Source organism: Crotalus tigris, unplaced genomic scaffold (assembly GCF_016545835.1).
Source record: "Crotalus tigris isolate CLP2741 ecotype Arizona unplaced genomic scaffold, ASM1654583v1 scf7180000017753.6788120, whole genome shotgun sequence".
Taxonomy (NCBI): domain Eukaryota; kingdom Metazoa; phylum Chordata; class Lepidosauria; order Squamata; family Viperidae; genus Crotalus; species Crotalus tigris.
This window is the reverse complement of record NW_024096615.1, coordinates 453,920-476,717: the sequence shown is the minus strand read 5'-3', so window position 1 is coordinate 476,717 and position 22,798 is coordinate 453,920. Positions and strand designations below refer to the sequence as shown.

The following is a 22,798-nucleotide window of genomic DNA, read 5'->3' as shown; positions in this document are numbered from 1 at the left end:
CCCTACCATGGCCCATTGAGACGGGTAAAGGTGGCCGTACCTATCCATATGCCCAATTGCCTGACTCAAAAAAAAGGCCAATCGATCGGGGTTTCCGTCAAAGGTTACATTCATGGGTGGAGGACCCCAATCAACCCCTTCTGCCATCTTCTTGCAAATTTATTGCCAGCACCCTGCCAAGGAAGTCAACCTGGGACAATTGCAGGATTCACGAGTATTCCCTTTCACCCCGGAAAAGTTCACACAACCCACGGAAAGGGAAAAGGGAACACGAAAGGAAACAGTTGAATATATGGAAAAGGCCGAGCGCAAACTTTCCTGTCAGCCTCCCTACCGGTTTTGCACGAAGAACACGCTGATGAGATTCTTGTGTTGAAACAGCTCAGGTTTACTTTAGAGAATGCAGTGACGGTAACACAGACAAGCTTAGCACTAGCTCTGTGTTATACAAAGTTTGCGCTGGGAGCAACTGCCTCCCAGCGTTATTTAAGTACATTTACACTTGCACCCCGCCCTAGGTTACTACGGACCACACCTTCACCACACCCCACCCGTGCTCATACCCTACACCTGCACTAACCCCGTTCCCACCCTCCTGGCCTCCAATCAGCATTTACATCATTCTGCGAGACAGGCTTCTGCCGGATACCCTGTGTGATTATTGCGATCCGCGGCTCGCCTTCCATCAGCTGACTGTAATTCCACTGCTACTCAGCTGCTAAGCGGGTTTTGGGATGGATCTGCGCATGTGCGACAGTCTTTCTGCGCATGTCAGCTTTTGCTCCGCATGACCGCTGGGCTCCGCATCATTGTTAGACCTTTTAACCATGGTTGCTTGCGGAGACACTGCCCGTTATATGTTCTTCCCTCTTGGCCAGTAGGTTGGTTCCCCCCCTTGCTTGTGTGTCGAGCCCGGGAGGGCTTGACAGTGGCTGGATGGAGTCGCTGAAGCAGTAGGTGTGAACTTAAATGGATTCTAGAAGACGGTAGAGGAAGCTTCCGGTGGTGCAGCGTTGCCGATGGCGGCTATTTTTTTGCCATCCGTCTGAGACAGCGTTAAAACCGCCGAGAACAGCCAACAACAGCTGTTCCGCGCTTTAAAACCTCTTTCCTGGGCTAAAGGAAAGGGGGGAGTTTTTTACCCTGAATAGTGGTAGAGCCTCTGAAACCCCCAAGGTTTTTTGGGGGGGGTGTAAGGAGTGCTCCCACGGAGTTCAGGTCTCTCCGCTTCTCAGATGCCTTTGTCCCTTGTTGTTCAGGACAAAGCAAGACGCCGTTCCCACCTCCGCGATCAAAGTAATCTCGTGAGTTGTTTAAAAAGCAGACAGAGCTGATCAGTGGATTTTTGGGGTTTTATTTGGACTTTAACTCTAAAGGACTATTTTTTATCTTTTTTTTCCTTTTCTTTTCTCTTTGCTGAAAGGGAAAGTAAAATAGCGTTGAGAGATTTTTTTTTTCTGAGTGTATGTGAGGAAGTTGAACGGGCTTTTGATATTTTATTACTTTTTTATTCTTTTTTCTTGTTACAATGATTTTGGATTTCTTTTTTTTTCTTTTAAAGGGGACTTCGGGTGAGGTATTTCCCCCTCTTTTTTTTGGTTATTTTGTTATTTTTTTGGGGGGGTTATTTTGGATTTTTTCTTTCTCAAGAGGAAGGAGGAAAACTTTTTAAAATGGCTTCAAAGCATCAAGTGATTTCTGCAGTGCCTAAGGTGGCTTCTTCTCCGGCAATATTACCAGTGCAACAAGCTAAATCTAGATCACCACCACTTTCTCCGCCTGTACCACCACTTACAGTAAAAGATCCCCAAGATGTTATGGGAAATGTTGTATGCCAAATTAGAGAAGTGAAGGAGCTTTTAGTAGAGAGAAATAACATTTTGAGGCAAGATATAGTATTGGCTTTAAAAGGACTTGCTTCTCTTGTTGAAAAGTTGGATTCTCATGTTGAAGAAGTAGCAGACAAAGTGGATTTATTGGAGGAAAGATTTGAAGGGTGGAAAAAACGGTGGAAACTTCACAAGATGAGATTGTTATGTCTCAGTACAGAGAGATGGAGTTTGCCTTAAGAATCAGAGGTTTGAGGGAAAATATGCAACAGGATGTGAGAGAGATGGTGGCAAATGATATTGCAGTGATTCTGAATAGAGAAAAAGAGGAAATACTAGGAGAAATTGAAAAAATATTCAGAGTCAATTCTTGGGTTGCAAAGCAGAGAAATTTGCCAAGAGATGTGGTGATTTATTTTGGAAAAAGATCTCTGCGCAATGAAATTATACAAGCTTTTTACAATAAGAGATTTCAGATTGCTGCACAGGATGTGATAATTTTAAAGGAGATTCCATCTAAAATTTTAAGAAGAAGAAAGGAATTTGCTTTCCTATCAGATGAACTTAAAAAGAGGCAGATGCCATTTAGATGGGATATTCCGATTGGAATTGTGGTGAGTCACGCGGGGACACGTTACAGACTTAATACTGTTTCTAAAGCAAGAGAGTTTTATATTTCGGTCCTGGGAGCGCGCTCATCACCACCTATAATGTTTAAAGCTTTGGAAGGGAAGGAGGGAGAGCAATTGGCTGAAGAAGCTGTATCAATGAAAGCTGGAAAAATTCAGGCTGAATGGTTACAGCAATCTGAGATGAAGGAACAGAGAATGACTCGAGCAGCACATAAACGCAAAGAAAAGGAGCAACAGAAGAAGGAAAGTAAAGAAATTCCACAAGAATTCGTTTCAGAGCCTGTGGGAGGAGCAAGACCTAAGAGATCTTTGTTGGTCCAGTCTTCGATGGTTGATCTCCAAGCAGTCTTCTCTAGGCTAATGGATGAAGGAGATGGCAAAGCTCCTGACCTGGAATGTTAATGGCCTTAATTCTCCACAGAAAAGGAAAAAAATATTTCATTATTTAAAGCAACATAATAATGATATTGTTTGTTTGCAGGAAACCCATATCATCTCTAAAGACCAAAAATATTTGTTTAATGCTCGATTGGGTTCTCATTTTGTATCCTTTGCTTCTGGGAAAAAAGGGGGTGTGGTCATTTATGTTAAGCAAAATTTATCAGCTTTATTAATAGACTCTGATCCCCAAGGGAGATATGTTATGATTGAAGTGGGAATGTATGGTAAGAAAATATTTATAGTGGGTTTGTATGCTCCTAACCAACAAAAAGAACAATTTTATAGGTTTTTACATCAAAAATTGATCTCATTGGACTATAGATCTGTTATATTGATGGGGGATTGGAATGGAGTGTTGGATACACAAAGAGATAAGAAAGGATCTTCTACTTCTTTTAAACAAGCTAAATTACCTAACACTTTTTTTGATCTGAAAGAGGATTGGGAATTGAGAGATTTTTGGCGGGAACGTAATATGGAAGAGAGAGACTTTACCTTTTTTTCTGATAGACACCAATCGTTTTCAAGAATTGACTTTTTTTTTATTACAACGGATTTATATTTTAGGGTAAAAAATGTAAAGATTTTCCTGAGGACATTGACAGATCATAGTCCGGTATGGATGGAGCTGGCCGTGGAAAAAGAGGAGAGAAGATCTTGGAGGTTGAATGAAAATTTATTTAGACAAGAGATGAATGTTCAGAAACTTAAAGAGTATTTAAAGGAATATTTTATTTTAAATATGTATAAGGGAACTTCAATGGCAATCGTTTGGGATGCCAGCAAGGCTTATATGCGTGGAGTTTTGATTCAAATGAATAAGGTTTATAGGCAAAAACGGATGCAAAAGCGTAAGGAATTGGAAGAGGAGATTAAACTAAAAGAAAAAGCTCTAATTTTGAATCCTTTAGATAAGAATGTAAAGACATCTATAGATTTGCTTAAAACACAGTTCAATATGCTAATGGCTGATCAGGCTGCAACTAATTTACTTTATATGAAACATAATGCATTCTGCAATGCTAATAAACCAGGGAGGTGGCTGGCTTATCAATTAAGGAAGAAACAGAAGTCGAGAATTATAGATACCGTATTTTCCGGCGTATAAGACGACTTTCTAGGCCACAAAAACCTTCTTAAAAGTTGGGGGTCGTCTTATATGCCGATTCGTCTTATACGCCGGAAAATACGGGTATTCTATTTTATTCCTTTACACATGTGGTTTGGTATATTACTCATCAAGTTTTCTCTCCCCCCCTCACTCAAAAAGAGTCCTTGATTGGTAGAGTGGCAGTGGGGAGAGCAATTAAACTCTAAGCTGTTTGTTTCAGCAATCCGTCCCCGTGTGTGTTGTGTGTGTGTGCGCACGCTTCTCGCTGCTTTCTGAGCTGGGAAGGATTGCATTTTCCGAGCTGGAAATCGGGTGGGAAGGAAGGATTGGAGAGAGAAAGGAGGCGTGTGTGCATGTGTGTGTTGTGTGTGTGTGTTGTGTGTGTGTGTGTGTGTGCACGCACGCTTCTCCTCGCTGCTTTCTGAGCTGGGAAGGATTGCATTTTCCGAGCTGGAAATCGGGGTGGGAAGGAAGGATTGGAGGGAGAAAGGAGGCGTGTGTGCATGTGTGTGTGTGCTCACGCTTCTCCTCGCTGCTTTCTGAGCTGGGAAGGATTGCATTTTCCGAGCTGGAAATCGGTGGGAAGGAAGGATTGGAGGGAGAAAGGAGGCGTGTGTGCATGTGTGTGTGTGTGTTGTGTGTGTGTGTGTTGTGTGTGTGTGTGTGTGCTCACGCTTCTCCTCGCTGCTTTCTGAGCTGGGAAGGATTGCATTTTCCGAGCTGGAAATCGGGGTGGGAAGGAAGGATTGGAGGGAGAAAGGAGGCGTGTGTGCATGTGTGTGTGTGCGCACGCTTCTCCTCACTGCTTTCTGAGCTGGGAAGGATTGCATTTTCCGAGCTGGAAATCAGGGTGGGAAGGAAGGATTGGAGGGAGAAAGGAGGCGTGTGTGCATGTGTGTGTGTGTGTGTGTGTGTGTTGTGTGTGTGTGCGCACGCTTCTCCTCGCTGCTTTCTGAGCTGGGAAGGATTGCATTTTCCGAGCTGGAAATCGGGGTGGGAGGGAAGGATTGGAGGGAGAGGGAGGAGGGAAAGGAGGCAGTAAATACTAGCCTGAAACCGGCTAGAATTCATGGGATGGAATACCAAGAGGAGGAGATCCAGTCTCCGGAGATCCCGGTGCGCAGCCCCGGGGGAGTCGCATGCATGCCACGCGCACGCACACACTCAGCACTGGCATAAAAGGGTGCCTGCGGAGGAGAGAATACTGTACTCATTTGGGCTTACAGGTGGCCAATGAGAACTCAGAAAACTTCGCTCCCTTTCCTCCCTCCCTCTCCCCTTCTTCAGCGAAAGGGTGTATTAGCTTGTCCATTTTTTTCCCTAGGGCATATAAGACGACAGGGAGGGCTGGGCAGGCAGGGAGAGCTGACCCACCCAATCCAACCAGGCTTTGTATACAACAACAAGCCAATCACCGGTAAGGTACATCGCTTGCCAGTGATAAGGTATATCGCTTGCCATGATTGGCTGGTTGTTGTATACTGGGTACGTACCGGTACAGTATAGCACCAGTATTTGTACCAGTTCATACAGTAGAACACCAGTACATACAGTACTGTATACAAATGTCCAACAGTCAAGATGCGATCATGGCTCCACCAGCAAGAAGAAGGAAATATGAAGCCAGTTTCAAACTTAAAAGTTGTAAACTTTGCCATGGAACATAATAACTGCGCTGCTGCAAGACAATATGGAGTAACAGAAAAGATGGTTTGGGACTGGAAAGCAAATGAGAAAGCGTTAAAGAGTATGGCAAGGGGTAAGTGTGCATTAAGAAGAGGCACCCCACATTGGCCAGAACTTGAAAAACATGTAGCAGACATGGTGAATGAGCATCGCCAAAATGGTTATGTAGTGACACGAAATAAAATATGTTTGTCTGCACTTCAGTGGGCCAAATCTAACCCAGATCACAGCAACAGATTTAAGGCCACAGTATCTTGGTGTACTAGATTCTTGAAAAGACATAATATGGTACTGAGGCAAAAGACAAAAATGGCACACAAATTACCTGCAGATCTTGATAGCAAAGTAATTAGTTTCCATCGATACGTAATACAACAGCGCATTAAACATGGCTATGCGTTAAGTAGTATTGGAAATATGGATGAAACTCCAATGAATTTTGATATGGTTGGAAATAAAACTGTCCATCAAAAAGGTGAAAAAACAATTTTAATTAAAACAACAGGACATGAGAAGTCCAGTTTTACAGTGGTATTAGGATGCACAGCTGATGGTGCCAAACTGAGACCAATGATTATTTTTAAAAGAAAAACAATGCCGAAACTCAAGTTCCCTGTTGGTTGTTTTGTACATGTGAATGAAAAAGGCTGGATGGATGAAGAAGGGGTAAAGCTATGGCTTGATAATGTATGGAGCAGGCGACCAGGTGGACTTCTTCAAAAACGTAGTCTACTGGTGTGGGATATGTTCAGGGCTCATTTAACTCCCAGCACCAAGCAAAGGCTTGCAAGAATAAACACAGATGCGGCAGTTATTCCTGCAGGATTGACATCGTTGGTACAGCCACTGGATGTGTGCCTAAACAAGCCATTTAAAGATCGCATTCGAGAACAGTGGAATGAATGGATGGTTAGCGGCGAAAAGTCATTCACAAAAGGAGGAAACATGCGTGCTCCACAGTTGGATGTTTTGTGCAAGTTTGTCATAAAAGCCTGGAATGATATTGATGCAGAAACAGTAATCAAGTCTTTCAAGAAGTGTGGCATATCAAATTCATTAGATGGTATGGAGGATGACTACTTGTGGCAAGATGAAGAGGAAGCTGAAGCTGAGACCACACCATCTGATACGGAATTCGATCCATATGATGACTGCCTTACAAATGTACCACAAGATGTCATTGATATTTTTATGATATCAGATGATGAACAGGATGATTTTGAAGGCTTTTAAAGGGAAACTGTCACACAAGCAAAACCTGTAAAAATAGCTTGCAGTTATGATGGGCGTTGCTGACTTGCCAGGGACTTGCCCGGCACTTGCTCTTTCTATTGTTTTTTATCTTCCTCCTATCATCATCAGTTCAGTTTGGTTGACAGCTTAGAAAACAAACAGCATGGCAGCTCCCATGGTTTTATTGTCTTATCCTTCCTTTCAGCTTTAGAGTGAATTAGGAAAAGTTTAATCCACTTGCACTGTTTTATGTTTATATGTTTGATGACAGCCTTATGTTTATAAATGACAGTTTTTCTGCTAAGTACCTGCATGTCATAAGCATTTGAATTAAAATTACCATATTGAAATCAAATCTGATGTTTTTAAATTTTTATTTGGTGTGCGTTGGAAGAGGGGTAGTCTTATACGGTGAGTATAGCCCAAACTCTATATTTTAACTGGAAAAGTTGGGGGTCGTCTTATACGCCCAGTCGTCTTATACGCCGGAAAATACGGTAAAATAAATTACAATGGTAAAGTGCTTTTTCAGAAAGAACTGATTAAAAAATCTTTTTTAGATTATTATACAAAACTATACATGGGTAAGAAGGTACAGAGCTCAGATATAGACAAATACTTACAAGATGCTCATTTTCCTAAGTTAACAGATGATCAGAGACAAGATATTAATGGATTTATTACTTCAGAGGAAATTATTACAGCAATTAAGCCACTAAAAGCAGGCAAAGCACCTGGCACTGATGGATTGACATCAATTTATTATAAAGTTTTGATTGATGAGATGATAGAACCTCTAAAGCAGTGCTTCTCAACGTTTGTGTGACGGCGACCCCCGTCACACAAACGTGCCGCGCATGCGCGGCGCCCCCCCATGCGCAGCGCGCCGCCGCACGCATGCACAGCGCCACCCCATGCGCGGCACCGCCCCCCGAGGGGAAAAATGGCGGATCGCCTTGTTTGGCGACCTCCGAGAAATGGTCGATCGACCCCAAATGGGGTCGCGACCCATAGGTTGAGAACCGCTGCTCTAAAGGAACTTTTTAATAATATATTACAAGGGTTAGAGACTCCCCCGTCTTGGGGTAGGGCTTTTATATCCTTGATTCCAAAAGAGGATCAAGATCTTACTTTGCCAAAAAATTATAGACCTATATCTCTTTTGAATGTAGATTACAAAATTTTTTCAAAAATTTTAGCTAACAGACTTATGATCGTATTGAATCAAGTGATACATATGGATCAAACAGGTTTTATAACTGGAAGATATATGAAGAATAATGTTAGACAAATTATTAATTTAATAGAATACTTGAATAAAAATAATCAGATTTCTGCAGATTGATTTTTTTAGACGCTGAGAAAGCCTTTGATCAATTAAATTGGCAATTTATGTTAAGATTGGTTGAAGAAATGAATTTTGCAGATAAAATTTTACAGGCTTTTCGAGGTATTTATCAAAGACAATCAGCACAACTTATAGTTAATGGAGGTTTATCTGAGGTATTTCAAATTGAAAAGGGGACTAGACAGGGTTGTCCACTGTCTCCTTTGTTGTTTGTTTTAACGTTGGAAATTTTGTTGATAAAAATTCGTGAATCACCCAAAATAAAGGGAATAGAGATGAATAAAAAATGATTACAAATTAAGGGCTTTTGCAGATGATTTGGTTGTCACTTTGGTTCAACCAACTCATTCTGTAGTGGAGTTGTTACAATTGATAAATCAATTCGGGCAAGTCTCCGGTTTTAAAGTTAATAATAATAAAACTAAAATATTACCAAAAAATATGACTAATTTGGATAAGGATACTTTGGTTAGGTTGACAGGTTTTGAAGTTGTAAAAAAGGTTAAATATTTGGGGGTATTTTTATCTGCTTTTAATGCAAAATTGTATAAAATTAATTATGAAAAATTGTGGTTTAAAATACAGAAAGATTTGAATGATTGGAAAAAAATGCAACTATCTTTGTTGGGGAGAATTGCTGCGGTCAAAATGAATGTTCTACCAAAGTTTCTTTTTTGTTTCAAATGATACCTATTTTAAAGATGGAGGCAAATTTAGAAGAATGGCAGAAAGGTATTAATAAATTTATTTGGGCGGGGAAAAAACCAAGAGTAAAGCTTAAAATTATACAAGATGTTCGAGAGAGAGGCGGACTCAAGGTACCGAATTTGAAACTGTATTATGATGCGGTGGTTTTAACATTGATTAGTGACTGGATTAATTTAACAAATGTAAATATACTCCTTTTGGAGGGATGGGATTTATTATATGGATGGCATGCATATTTAATATATAATAAAAAGGTGGATAGGGTTTTTAAGTCTCATATTTTAAGAACTTCTTTATTGCGAGTTTGGAAGAAATATTATAGAATAGAGTCCAGAATTCCATTGTGGGCAATCCCAGGGCATGCGATAGAAGGAATAAGAAGAGAAGTGAAGATGGATAGCATTTCTTATAAACTATTACTTAATTGGGATGGGAAAAATTGGCAACTAAAATCTATGGATTAATTATTACAAGAAAATATTAATTATTCTTGGTTTCAGTATAGACAATTATTAGAAAGGTGGAGATAGATCAAAAAGTGGGTTTGATTAGGGAGGATGTGATTTTGTTGAAACAAATTAAAGACCAAAGTTGAACTCATATAAAAAGAATTTATGGTGTTCTAGTGGAATTGGATTCAGAAACAGAATTAGTTAAAGATTGTATGGTTAAATGGGCTCAAAATTTTGAAGAGCCGATCTTATTATATACATGGAAGATAATTTGGGTGAGGAATGTTAAATTTACACAAGCTCAAAATTTACGAAAAATTTTTTACAAAATGTTTTATAGGTGGCACCTTGATCCACAGAAGATGTCTCGTATGTATCCAAATTTGCAGCCTAAATGTTGGAGATGGGGTTGTTTGGATGCAACGTATTATCATATTTGGTGGTCATGTAAAAATATAAAGGCTTTTTGGATTAAGATTTGGTGGAATATTCAAAAAAATTTTAATAGAAGGATAAAATTTACACCACAATTGTTTTTGTTAGGCGTTATTGTTGATTGTGATGATAAAGAAATTATTTTAATGTTGAATTTAATTACAGCGGCAAGGCTGTTGATAGGGCAATACTGGAAGAAGGACTCTTTGCCTACTTTAGAGGAATGGTTTCTTAAAGTTTCTTATTTATCTGAAATGGCAAAAATTTCGGCTTATTTGAAAGATCAATCACAAGAGAAATATTTTTGGGTGTGGAAAAGATGGGTGAATTTTATACAGCACAAATATGAGATTAAAAAGTATTGTCTAGCTTTTGAATAATTTATGTTTAAGGTAACGATTAGAACTATTGTTTTGTTTTGTTTTTATATATTGGAGTTAAAGTATTTAAAATTTTGTTGTTTTTTTGAATGTATTTATAATTGTTTGATGTTTATTTAAGTTGTAAGGTTTTTTTTTTTTTTAGTTTTTATTAACCCTGTATTCAGCTCTGGGAAGAAGGGGGGAGGATGATGGGTGGGAGGGGGGGTGGGAGAGGGGGATTATTTTATTGTAAAACTGTAAAAATTTTCAATTAAAAAAAAAAAAAAGACAGTAGAGGACAGGAAGACCTGGAGGAACATTGTCCATGGGGTCGCGATGGGTCGGACATGACTTTGCAATTAACAACAAATATTATAAACTAGCCATGTCTATAACAACAAATGAATCTAATCAGTAAAACCCAAAATTCCCTCCCCCTTTTTGCACCTTGCTAAGCACTGGTGGTAGTCAAATATTGTCATGTCCTAAAAGTGGTACAATCTGTGAAAAGGTTGAAAGGCCCTGGTCTAAGTTGTACTAAGTCAATAGGGGTTTCTCCCAATGTGCATAGGACTGTATCCTGAGGCAATTCATATTTGTCTATTTTACTAAATCTGTTAAAATACTTTAGATTAAATTTGCAAAGGTTGATTGTAAGGCTGTAATAATAAACATATGAAGGTTGACTAAAGCCCTCAAATTTTAATGGAATTTACTATTTTAATTTCACTTCATTTCAAATCCCTGTAACTGGAAGCAAGCTAACATTTTGTTAACTTCATCTCTTTACTTGTTAGTGGAATAAGAGTGGCCTAGTTTGTAGAGATACTTCAAGATTCTGAATGCAATACAGGAGAAGGGATTTGGGTCCTTATATTTGTCAGTTACCTGTTTTTGTTGCTGATCTTTCTTGAGTGCTTCAAGCCTTTTTTGTTTGAGAAGTTCCAGTTCATCTTCATCCATTTGATCCATTTTTTGCATTTCAGCATCAAGCTGTTCTTCTACAATCTTAGCTGTCTGAAGCATCTGAGCTTCCAGGGCTTTAGAAAATACGTCAACGGAAGTATCTGCATCCATTTTCTTTTCAAATTAGCAGCAGACACATTAAACCTGAAAAATGAAGCAGATTTTAAGTTAGAACCAAACAGAACAGAAAAGATAATTATTACAATAACAATTGTATATGTGGTGTTGTAGAAATATCAATGGAATTTAAAAGCAGATTCATCACAGAGATAAAAATCTGTTAACTGACTGCAGTTAACTCTTTCACTTTAGTTAAATAGTGGTCACTTGACAGAAGGATTGTTGACAACATACATTTTGTTCTGATTATTTGGTTTAGGTCTTGTACGGGGAAAAGGAATTGTCATACAGGAACAGACATTGATATCTGAACCATTTTTATTATTAGTCAGCATTTTAAATATATCTTCTCTTAAGTGAGGATTACCGAACTAGAATTCTAATTTGGTACTCTTGGGATGAAAAATTCTGTAGTAAATTTCTGTTATAGAATTCTCATACTTTGCAGTGTTATGGAGGTCCATTTCTACTTTATAATGGGCAACATTCCCTTGAAACTGTTAAGTAGATAGGAAAACATATAGTACAAAATTTCAAGTCGATCTGGATCAAATCAGTGTTAGAATAATTTCAGAATCTGCTCTGACAAATTATCAATCATTAATACTGTATTCTAATTACAGAATTGGGTTCAGAATGAATTTATTCTGAATATATAATTCTGAAAACACATAGAGTGGGAAATTATGACTTCATTTTTATTCTCTCTAAGCACAAATAAAAGGCAAGTCTCTCTCTTCAAAGAAAAAGAAGAGTAACCTTGGGCTGGGAGAAAGGAAATCAGTCTGTTTTTCCATTATCAGATCACTGATGTGGAAGAGCAAAATTTCAGAAAGGCAAGGATACTATCTGGACCATGGAAGTAAGCTTTTTGAGATCAATGCCCACTTTGCCATTGTTGATAAATAGAAATTGCTTTCTGATGGAATCTAATTCTACCTTTAACAATGACTAACCTGGATTCCAGTTTAGACATAAGCATATAGTAACAGGACTTGAAATATATTAAATAGCATTGAATTGTCTAATGAAAACGTTAACTAGTACACTTTTTCAGTAAATATTCTTGAAAAAACCCTAAAATACAGAATAATGCTCTCTTGAAAAGAAAAAGAATCATATAGGATATAGACAAGAAAACAGTATCAGAATGAAAGATTTCATGTGGCATTAACATAACACCTCAGCAAAATAATCTGTTTGGAGGTAAGTTATCAAATATATAAAGATCCCCAAGCTAACACCTTGATAAGAATGGCAAAATGATTGCTTCTCAATTTTATCTTATAATAATGAATTGTGATACTAATACAATATACAGTATTAGTGTTGCTAAATTAGACAAAAGTCTACATCAAAACAATACAGGCAGTCCGCAACTTACAAAATTTATGTTGCTAAGTGAAAAATTTGTTAAGTGAGTTTTGCTCCATTTTATGACCACATTTGTTAAACAAATCACTGCAGGTTAAATTAATAACATAGTTGTTAAGTGAATTTAGTTTCTCCATTGACTTTGCTTGTCAGGTCACAAAAGGGGATCACATGACCTTGGGACTCTGTAACTGTCATAAATATGAACCAGTTGCCAAGTGGCTGAATGTAAATCACGTGACCATGGGGATGCTGCAAAGGTCATAAATGTGAAAAATGGTCCTAAGTCACTTTTTTCAGTGCCAATGTAAATTCAAACGGTCACTAAGCAACGTGTTCTAAGTCAACTACCCTGACATCAACTGGGAGACAAACTCCGCAACAAGTGGAAGATCAAACAGGTTCCTGGCAAACCTAGCAGACAACTTTGTCTCCCAAAAAGTAGAGAAGGGAACTAGGGGATTAGCCATTTTGGATCTAATTCTCACTAACAGAGATGAAATGATAGAAGGTGTTGAAGCCATAGGAATCCTGGGAGGAAGTGATCATGAAATATTAGAATTCAACATTATAGAAGCACAAGCAATAGAACACAGTCAAATTAGAGTCTTGGACTTCAAGAGAGCTAATTTCAATAAACTTAGAGAGGGCTTGGGAAGGATTCCATGGATGAGAATCCTCAAGGGGAAAACAACTCAAGAAGCTTGGGAAATTTTGAAAAATGAAATAATAAAAGCACAGTCTAGCACAATACCAACAAAGAGGAAAAACAACAGCTCTCAAAAGAAACCAGCATGGCTGCATAAAGAACTCTCTGACAAATGGAAAGATAAAAAGGACAAGTATAGAAAGTGGAAAGAGGGGAACATAACTAAGTCAGAATATCAGCAAATAGCCCGAGCCTGCAAAGATGAAGTGAAGAAAGCCAAGGCTCAAAATGAACTAAGGCTTGCTACCAAAGTCAAAAATAACAAAAAAAGCTTCTTTCAACATGTAAAAAACAAGAAAAAAGTGAAGGAAATGATTGGTCCGTTAGTGGGTGGAAGTGGCAAGAAGGTGACAAGCAACAGGGAGAAAGCAGAACTATTTAACTCGTTTTTTGCATCTGTCTTTACACAAAGGGAAAAAACAGACCAACCTATTAAAAATAGTGCCATAAAAAACAAAATAGAAACACGTTAAGATTGGCAAGAAAATGGTAAGCGAGCACCTGTCCAGCCTAGATGAGTTCAAATCGCCAAGACCAGATGGATTACACCCCAAGGTTCTCAAGGAACTGGCAGATGTGATATCGGAATCACTGAACTATATTTTTCAAAGATCCTGGAACACAGGGGAACTACCAGAGGACTGGAAAAGAGGTGATGTAGTTCCCATCCTCAAAAAAGGAAAAAAAAAATGGATCTAGGAAATTACAGACCTATCAGCCTGACCTCAATACCTGGGAAGATCCTGGAAAAGATAATCAAACAACGAATCAATGAACACCTAGAGGCAAACAAAGTCATTACTAAAAGCCAACATGGGTTTGTCAAAAATAGATCATGCCAGACAAATCTTATTGCATTCTTTGACCAAGTGACAAAAATAGTGGATCAGAGGAATGCTGTGGACATAATTTACTTGGACTTCAGTAAGGCATTTGATAAAGTAGATCACAACCTACTACTTGACAAGATAGAAAAATGTGGGGTAGACAGAACCACCACCAGATGGATCCGTAGCTGGCTGAACGGCCGTACTCAGCGAGTGGTCCTCAATGGAACTGCATCTATATGGAGGGAAGTGTGTAGTGGGGTGCCCCAGGGCTCTGTTCTGGGCCCAGTACTCTTCAACATCTTCATCACCGATTTGGATGAAGGGATAGATGGGGAACTCACCAAATTTGCAGACGACACCAAGCTGGCAGGAATAGCCAACACTCCAGAAGACAGGCTTAAGATACAGAAGGATCTGGACAGATTTGAACACTGGGCACTAACTAACAAAATGAAATTCAATGGTGAAAAAAGCAAGGTTCTACATTTAGGCAAGAAAACCAAATGCACAAGTACAGCATAGGTGGCACCATGCTCAATAGTAGTAACTGTGAGAGGGACCTCGGAGTCCTAGTAGACAATCACTTAAATATGAGCCAGCAGTGTGCTTCAGCTGCCAAAAAGGCCAACACAGTGCTAGGCTGCATTAACAGAGGGACAGAATCAAGATCACGTGAAGTATTAATACCACTCTTCAATGCCTTGGTAAGGCCACACTTGGAATACTGCATTCAGTTTTGGTCACCACGATGTAAAAAAGATGTTGAGACTCTAGAAAGAATACAGAGAAGAGCAACAAAGATGATTAGGGGGCTGGAGGCTAAAACATATAAGGAACGGTTGCTAGAATTGGGTATGTCTAGTTTAATGAAGAGAAGGACGAGGGGGACATGATAGCAGTGTTCCAATATCTCAGGGCTGCCACAAAGAAGAGGGTGTAAAGCTATTTTCCAAGGCACCTGAAGGCAGGACAAGAAGCAATGGATGGAAACTAATCAAAGAGAGAAGCAACCTAGAACTAAGGAGAAACTTCCTGACAGTGAGAACAATTAATCAGTGGAACAGCCTGCCTCCAGAAACAGTAAATGCTCCAACACTGGAAGTTTTTAAGAAGAGACTGGACAGCCATTTGTCCGAAATAGTGTATGGTTTCCTGCCTGAGCAGGGGGTTGGACTATATGACCTCCAAGGTCCCTTCCAACTTTACTATTATTACTGAATGCACACAAAGATGCTTTATTGCATCCAAAATATTCATGTTTGGATTCAGGATAAATCTCATGTATACTACAAGAAAATAGCAATTCCTAAATGTATGTCTTTTACTCTAGAAAAGAAATTCAGCAAAGCAGCATATTATAAATCTTTTTTCAGAAATATAAGCTATTTTAATCATACATTAAATTATAAATATATCTCATAGTAGGCACAATCTTGGAAAAGGTAGTCTTCATAAGACAAGTACATCTGTTGAATTGATACTTATTAACTATAATTTTCATAACCCACTTTTAACAATGAAAAAATAGAGGGGAAAACATCCACCTATTCTGCTTTGCGCTCAGTGTCCCATCTACAATTTAACAACATAAAAATTTTGAGTGATCTTCCTAACTTAGTATTTTTTTTCATACATGGAAAAATAGTCAGGATAGGTGTTTTGTGAACCCCATTAAATTCTGTAAAATATATTTAATTAAGATCAATAAATAATGGAGCAAGAGCCAAGTTAATTATACTCTACTTTAAAGGTTAAGTATTGATGACATCATACTTCATATTCTGGAAATATGATTTCAGTTAAGATCTGAAATATCAGATGTTGTAAAATCAAAACATGCTGCTGAGATCACCTTTTATTTAACTTCTGCAACGGTTTTAATGTTAATGTACAGAGTTCTCATCACTAACATCTGCTTTTATTTTCCCAACACGAAGAATAATTGCAGGAGAGGCCGGATGTGAAAAGGCAATTTCTGATAGAGAGGGTAAGAAAAATATACTTATCCATCCAGAGCTGACACCTAAGTCTAAAACCAACAGAGATGCATCCAGCCCACTCCTCGTCTACATCAGTGGTTCTTAACCTTTTTGAATGAATCGCCCCCTTCAGCCAATGAGGAAGTTGTCATCGCCCCCCTCCCCCAACATAACCTCTTAATGACAACATAGGAAATAATTCTTCAATTTATGCAAACACTTTTTTTTGTTTTCTTTAAAATTGTCATCAGGACATATCAATGCAAATAGTTTATTTCCAGTCTTTTTCCCATATCTCAACTATGTGAAAAATTTTGGTGCCACCCGGCACTTTATTCCCAAACTTTGTGATACATGTATTTAATTATTATCGTATTTATTCAAGACACTTAAATGTAATGACCACTGAAAACAAAATTCAACTGCAAGAAAGCGAAATGCCCGAAAAGAAAAACAGTAACATTTAATGATTGAATTACAAGTGAAATTTAAGATGCAAAAAGAAATATAAAAAGGGCATAAGAACAAACTGCAATGCAGGAACTAAGAATTTCAAGAAGAAAACTCTGAAACTAAATTAAGATTTGAGGAAAGTATATATAGTCACGCACACTGTAAAAAGGATTAAAAAGACACAAAGAAAATATAATATCAAACTGGAGTGCACGCTAAAAAAGTACAATACAAAGAGACACACAGAGCACAACAAAAATTGGAAAACAAAGCTGAAAACTCAAACTGTGACATCAACATTACAGCTGACATCACAGGGGACAGCCACTCAGCATGCGATGTTTCGAAAGAAGCGCTCCCCCCTCCATCACTGCCCATTCTGGCCAATGGCGCACCACTGTATGGGTAGAGGCTGCTGTGCAACGCGCATGAAGATAAGCGATGCATATTCACATATGTACGAGGTTCTGTACTGAAGCTAGCTGGAGGAACATTTGAAAACACAATTCAATCCACTAATAGCGAGCGATCTGATGTTTTTGTACTACAGATATACAGCGATTCACTGTACGAAAAAGTCTCAAGAGTGTCCCCAAAACTTCTCGCTCCATCGCCCCCATATTGCCCCCTTTTCGTTCCATCGCCCCCCTGAAAAATGAAATCGCCCCCTGGGGGGCAATATCGCCCAGGTTAAGAACTACTGGTCTACATCATCATCAGCAAGTCTTTCTAAAAGAAATATGATATAAACACCGTTTATTTGTACTGTTTCGAGACACAGGCAACCAAACAGTAACGATTCGGCTCGATACTTACTAGTTAGAAATCGAAAAGCCACAAAGGAACGTAGAAGAACCACAAAAATGTCTCCCTGAGCCTCTCGTCACCCAACTGGCTTCACAAAGGAGCCCCCAAAGGACCCCGACACCCCACGCGTTTTTACCCAGTAAGTGAACCTGGGCAATGCGTCCCGCGCATGCGCCTTTAACCTCATCGACGCGTCCTGAAGACGTTTATTGTTGACGCAGCAGTTACCTGTCAAGGAGTGGCGAACTTTTTGCACTTGCGTCGTGCGCATACCTTTTTCAGAATAAATGTGAGAGCGAGAGGTGGTTGGTTCGCGGCTGTACGTTCACGTTAATTAACGATTAATAAGAAAAGACTTTGTTGAGTGAGGGGGATTCTTAACAAAAAGCAATGCTTCACACAGCACATACCAGTCCTGAGTCGCGCTAATTCCGTTAGCTTGTAATAAACCACACGAGACCTTGCAACACCCAACGCCTGGGTGCCCCCATCTCGATAACACTCAGATCCCACCTTCAGCCTTCGGAAGGGCCCTCAGCGATGGGTGGCGCATTAACGGGGCCTTTCCGCTGCTGAGGGGCGAGGCGCTGAACGCTCTCGGTGCCTCTCCCCGGTCGTTCAAGCGCCTCTTGTATGCGGGCCCAACTCACGCGGTTGGCTGCTGTTCGTCCTCCGTCCAGAGGAGGCGGTCGCCAGCCGGAAGCTCCTGGCGAGGCGACCTGCTTTTTTCTGCGCGCCGATTCCCCGCCTGCTGCGTGCCGGGGGCCAGAGGTGAGGCGCCTGCGCGCATCGGCTGCTGCCGAGTGGAGAGTTCGCGTTGGCCTCTCACCGTATGTGCCCTCTCGCGTGTGGAGGCGGCTGGCTGGGCCTTGCGCAAGGAGAACGAGCGAGAGAGCCAGCCCCGAAGAGACGGTTGGAACCATGGGCAAAAAACAGAAAAACAAGAGCGAGGACAGGTACCCAGAGCCCTGGACGTGGCCTGGGTGGGAGGGAAGCGGGAATAATCGGTCGCTGCCGGCCCAGTGGTAGCCCTGCGTTTCTTCCCCTTCCACCACACTGAGACAGGCTGCGCGGAGGGAGTCAAGGAATGTGAGGCAGTTCTTTCACTCGAAGGCCGCGACAGTTCAGGCCAGAGGTTCGCGTGCCTCTTTTCTTATCCTGAAGTGTGAAAGATTGGGACGGGGGACAATGTATATCGACCTTTGTGGGACTTTCATGGCTGGACTGCTTACATTTGAGGACTCATTCAGTACTTGTTTGCCTATTCATTAATAGGCGCTGTTAGTCATATTTCCTTCGCATTTATTTTAGGTGTGTTTAAGTTTTTCTGCTCAACTCCCTCGTGTGACTTCTAGGTGCAGTCGCTTTTCCAGTTAGGAGAGTTAGAGTTATTTAAAGGCCGTGTCAAATTTGGGAGAACTGAAGGCCTGGGCTTCCAGATATATATGTTTGGCCTTTAGCTCAAATCCGATGTGAGAAACTTACTGATAAACAGGTTAAACGAGATCAAGACAATTCCTTGTAATACTACTTGTTGAAGATAATCACCATTTACTCTTGATGAAACTGAATTTTCTTAAGTTGGCTATCTTAGGGAAAGCTTTCTGGCCCAAATGGCCTTCGTTTCAAAAAGAGTACAGTGGTACCAACAATTAAGGGTTTTGCTCTTGCAGGTTTTTGTAAAAGAAGGGGCTTTCTGCCTCACCTATCTGTACTATTGACCCCTGACTTACTGCATTTCTCATCAGAGTTTCATACTTGCCTAGTTTCTTGTAGTTGTTAGAACCTTCAACATTTAGAGCACCAGTAAATTCTGTATGATTATTTCTGTATGATTATTAGTGGTATTAACTACTAGCCATAAATTTTCCTAGTCTTGAAATTAAATATTGAATCCTACTAGCTCCCTAAGATAATATGGGAAGAATCAGTTGGTTATTGTAAACTCTTAAAACATGATCTAAATGCTGATGAAATAGCCTACTATGGTTACATATGCAAGCATCATACTTGAAACAGAAGAAGGTAATACATAGGAAAATATAAGAACAGGATATAATAGGACAAAGACCTGTGTTTTTCAAAAACTGATGAGTAAAGTGATTTGACTCAGTCATTTTAATCCTAAGAAGAAAATAGGGAGGAGAGAGATGGTCACCCATATAGTTTTTTTCATCTTTGTATGTATTTAATTGCTACTTTGTTACTGTCAGAACCAGAAATATACAATTACTAGAGAGCACTGGTTTGTTACTTGTCTTTATGGTATCAAAGAAAATTCAGCAAGACTTTTGAGAAAGATGTGATACCATTCTCCTGGAGATTAAAGAGGATGTAAAGGCTATTAATACTGTAAGCATTAGCTTAGATATGACAGAGAACAGAATAGCTTACTGGAAAATGTTATAAAGTTAACCATTATATCTCTAATTAATTTACTAAATGCTATTGAGATTCAACAGTGCAAAATAATGGCCCTGGTATCTGTTGCTAGCTCATTTGACAAGAACTTTATGGAAGCCCTAATCAGACAGTGTCAGCTTTGCATGAAATATATCAATTTGAGGGCTCATTACATTCCAGTTTATTTTTTTGTTATAACTACTCAGCTTCAGATTTCCTGTGCGGAATGAATTTTTATAAAATATTTAAATTGCTCAAGTAAGACTGAGGTGAGATCCAATTTGGTATAATGGTTAAGAAACTATGAGAACTATGACTTCTAATTCTGCCTTAGGCACCAGGGACTTTGGGTCAGTCTGGGTGACTTTGGGCCAGTCACTCTCTTTTAGCCTAGGAAGCAGGCAATGGCAAACCACTTCCAAAATCTTGCCAAGAAAACTATAGGGACTTATCCAGGCACTTGCCAGGAGTCAACATTGACTTGAAGGCAGATGTACACAATAGGCTGAGAAGACAAAAAGAATCATGATGGTTTTCTCAGATTATACCATAGAGGTTCACCGGCACAGAGAAATACTAACTTGAACTTGAACTAGTTCTTGAGAAAAATCTAAAATGATCAACTGACACTGAAAATCATTTCATAATCGTGGGGAGTCTAAAATATATTTCGCCTCTAAATTCCTATTAAAAGTTGATTTTTTTGAAATGTTATTGTGCATTATTTTTAACTATCCCAAAGATGCTTTTTTCATGAGGCAACTGGACTTTCTTGCTTTTTGGATGAGAAGCGAAACGTCTTCAAAAAAAAAAGCAAGAAAGTCCAGTTGCCTCATGAAAAAAACATCTTTGGGATAACTATGACCTGGATGACTGAAAATCTCCATAGACAATTATCTTTAACTCTTATATATATTCATATTTATGTCCTTCACTACAGCAAAATATGGCTGCTTTTTGGCTATAGTCTTTTGTTCGCTCTTCCCTCTTCCCTCTTTTTTCCTCCCTTTTAATTTAAATCTGCCTATATTTAAAAATGGAGTTTATAGATTTTATTTTTAATATCAGTTTTTAAATATTTTTCCTGGCTTGAGTTTTTAATGAAATCCATATGGCATATGTCTCTTTTTCTTGTTCACATTTTAATATTAATGTTATCTAATAATACTCTCATTTGTAAGATACAATGTTAAAGAACTGGAATCTTCAATGAACTGTTGAAAAATATGGATATTGAAATTGGTTTAATTTTTCTTAGGAGATAACATATTCTCCCTAAATATAAGTATCTTTTATAGAAAGATTGGGAGAAAGGGATTTATATATGTAGTAATTTTTAATGCAAGAAGTGTTGTGATTTTGATCAGATTTTCTAAACTACAGAAACTACTAAAGAAATGTCAGGGTAAAAATTGTATACACTGTACAGATAGCCATAGGCTTACAACAGTTCATTTAATGACCATTCAAAGTTACAGCAATACTGAAAAAAGTGACTTATGTGACTTAAGACCATTCTTTACACTTATGACTGTTGCCTGCATCCCTTTGGTCATGAGATCAAAATTCAGATGTTTGGCAATTAATTCATATTGATGACGGTTGCAGGGTCCTGGATCGTGACCATTTTTTGTAAACTTCTGATAAGCAAAGTCAATGGGGAATCCAGATTCACTTAACAACCTTGTTATTAACAACTATAGTGATTCACTTAACAACTGTGGCAAGAAAGGTTGTGAAATGGGGCAAAATTCATTTAACATCTGTCTCAGTAACTGGAATGTTGTGCTCAATTATGGTTGTAAGTTGAGCACTACCAGTACAGAATAAACAAAAATTGTTTCTAGCAATATTATTTTTATACTTTTATTCATCTTTATACATGATTGTAAATTCAAGCAGTGTGTCATGGTTCCGATAGATCAGTGGTTCTCAATCTTTTTAATGCCATGACCCCCAACTGGTCGTAAGTTGAGGACTACTCAACCGGTCGTAAGTCGAGGACTATTCAACTGGTGCAGCACCGTTTGCAGAATGGGACTTTTGGCGGGCTCAGCAGGGCAGAGACAGCCTGGACAATTCCTATTGGCTTTTGAAAGCCAATAGAATTAGACTCTATTCAAGAGAGTCTATTCTATTGGCTTTCAAAAGCCAATAGAATAAAAGGGAGTAGCACAGCTAAGGAAAAGGGAAAAAAATGGCGGACTGCGTTGTTTGGAGACCCCCATGAAATGGTCGTTTGACCCCAAATGGGGTCCCAACCCACAGGTTGAGAACCACTGCAACAGATGAAGCCCATCAAAAGAACTTCGAGGCAGAATTCTTCCTTTTTTTTTTCTTCAAATTTTTATTCATAATACAATTAAAACAACAATGGACAAACATGACATTCCAGAGTGAATTTTTCTATCAGTTCCTATCATAGTACAAAAAATTTATACATTGTTCTTAACCTCTATATAAACCTCATCTTTTATACAATACAATTATATATACAATTATATGTACAGTTATGTATATCTTTTAATTCTACCATTAGTTTGAAGTCCGAGCAGTTCTTAATTCATACCAGCGGTAAAATTTGCCCCAGATTTCGAAGTATTCGTGTTCCGTTTTGTCTTTCATAATCATTGTAAGCCTGTCCATCTCAGCACATATTAGAACTTTATGCAGGATCTCTTCTTCCGTTGGGGTTTCCTTGTTCCTCCAATTTTGAGCAAACACCAGCCTGGAGGCTGTTAAAATGTGTAGCATTAAATAAAATACGCCTTTGTCATGTTTTTGCGTAGTTAAACCTAATAGAAAGAGTTCTGGTTTTGGTTCTACCGCTTGCTCTAATATTTCTTCCAACCATATTTTAATCCTATTCCAAAAATCACAAGCTCGCGTACATTCCCACCACATATGATAGTAAGTTCCA

The 22,798-nt window shown here is 39.0% G+C and overlaps 2 protein-coding genes across 4 annotated transcripts in view; one reads left to right on the top strand and one right to left on the bottom strand.

The window, feature by feature from the left end:
- The window catches only part of TXNDC9 (thioredoxin domain containing 9), a 39,859-nt gene extending 21,713 nt beyond the window's left edge, over nucleotides 1-18,146 (bottom strand). The window contains exons 1-2 of one of the 3 annotated variants that reach the window (XM_039340585.1): nucleotides 17,886-18,146; nucleotides 11,126-11,347 (exon numbers count right to left, since the gene is read on the bottom strand). In XM_039340585.1, the coding sequence (XP_039196519.1) occupies nucleotides 11,126-11,314 (189 nt within the window). In that variant the 5' untranslated portion in view covers nucleotides 11,315-11,347; nucleotides 17,886-18,146. Of the gene's footprint in view, nucleotides 1-11,125; nucleotides 11,348-17,484; nucleotides 17,656-17,885 lie in introns of those variants that run through there. The other 2 variants (XM_039340586.1, XM_039340584.1) reach the window with 2 other exon arrangements.
- A 99-nt stretch (nucleotides 18,147-18,245) lies between these two features.
- The window catches only part of EIF5B (eukaryotic translation initiation factor 5B), a 56,066-nt gene continuing 51,513 nt past the window's right edge, over nucleotides 18,246-22,798 (top strand). Inside the window, exon 1 of the mRNA XM_039340583.1 lies at nucleotides 18,246-18,431. Coding sequence (XP_039196517.1) covers nucleotides 18,397-18,431 — 35 coding nt within the window. The 5' untranslated portion in view covers nucleotides 18,246-18,396. The remainder of the gene's footprint in view (nucleotides 18,432-22,798) is intronic.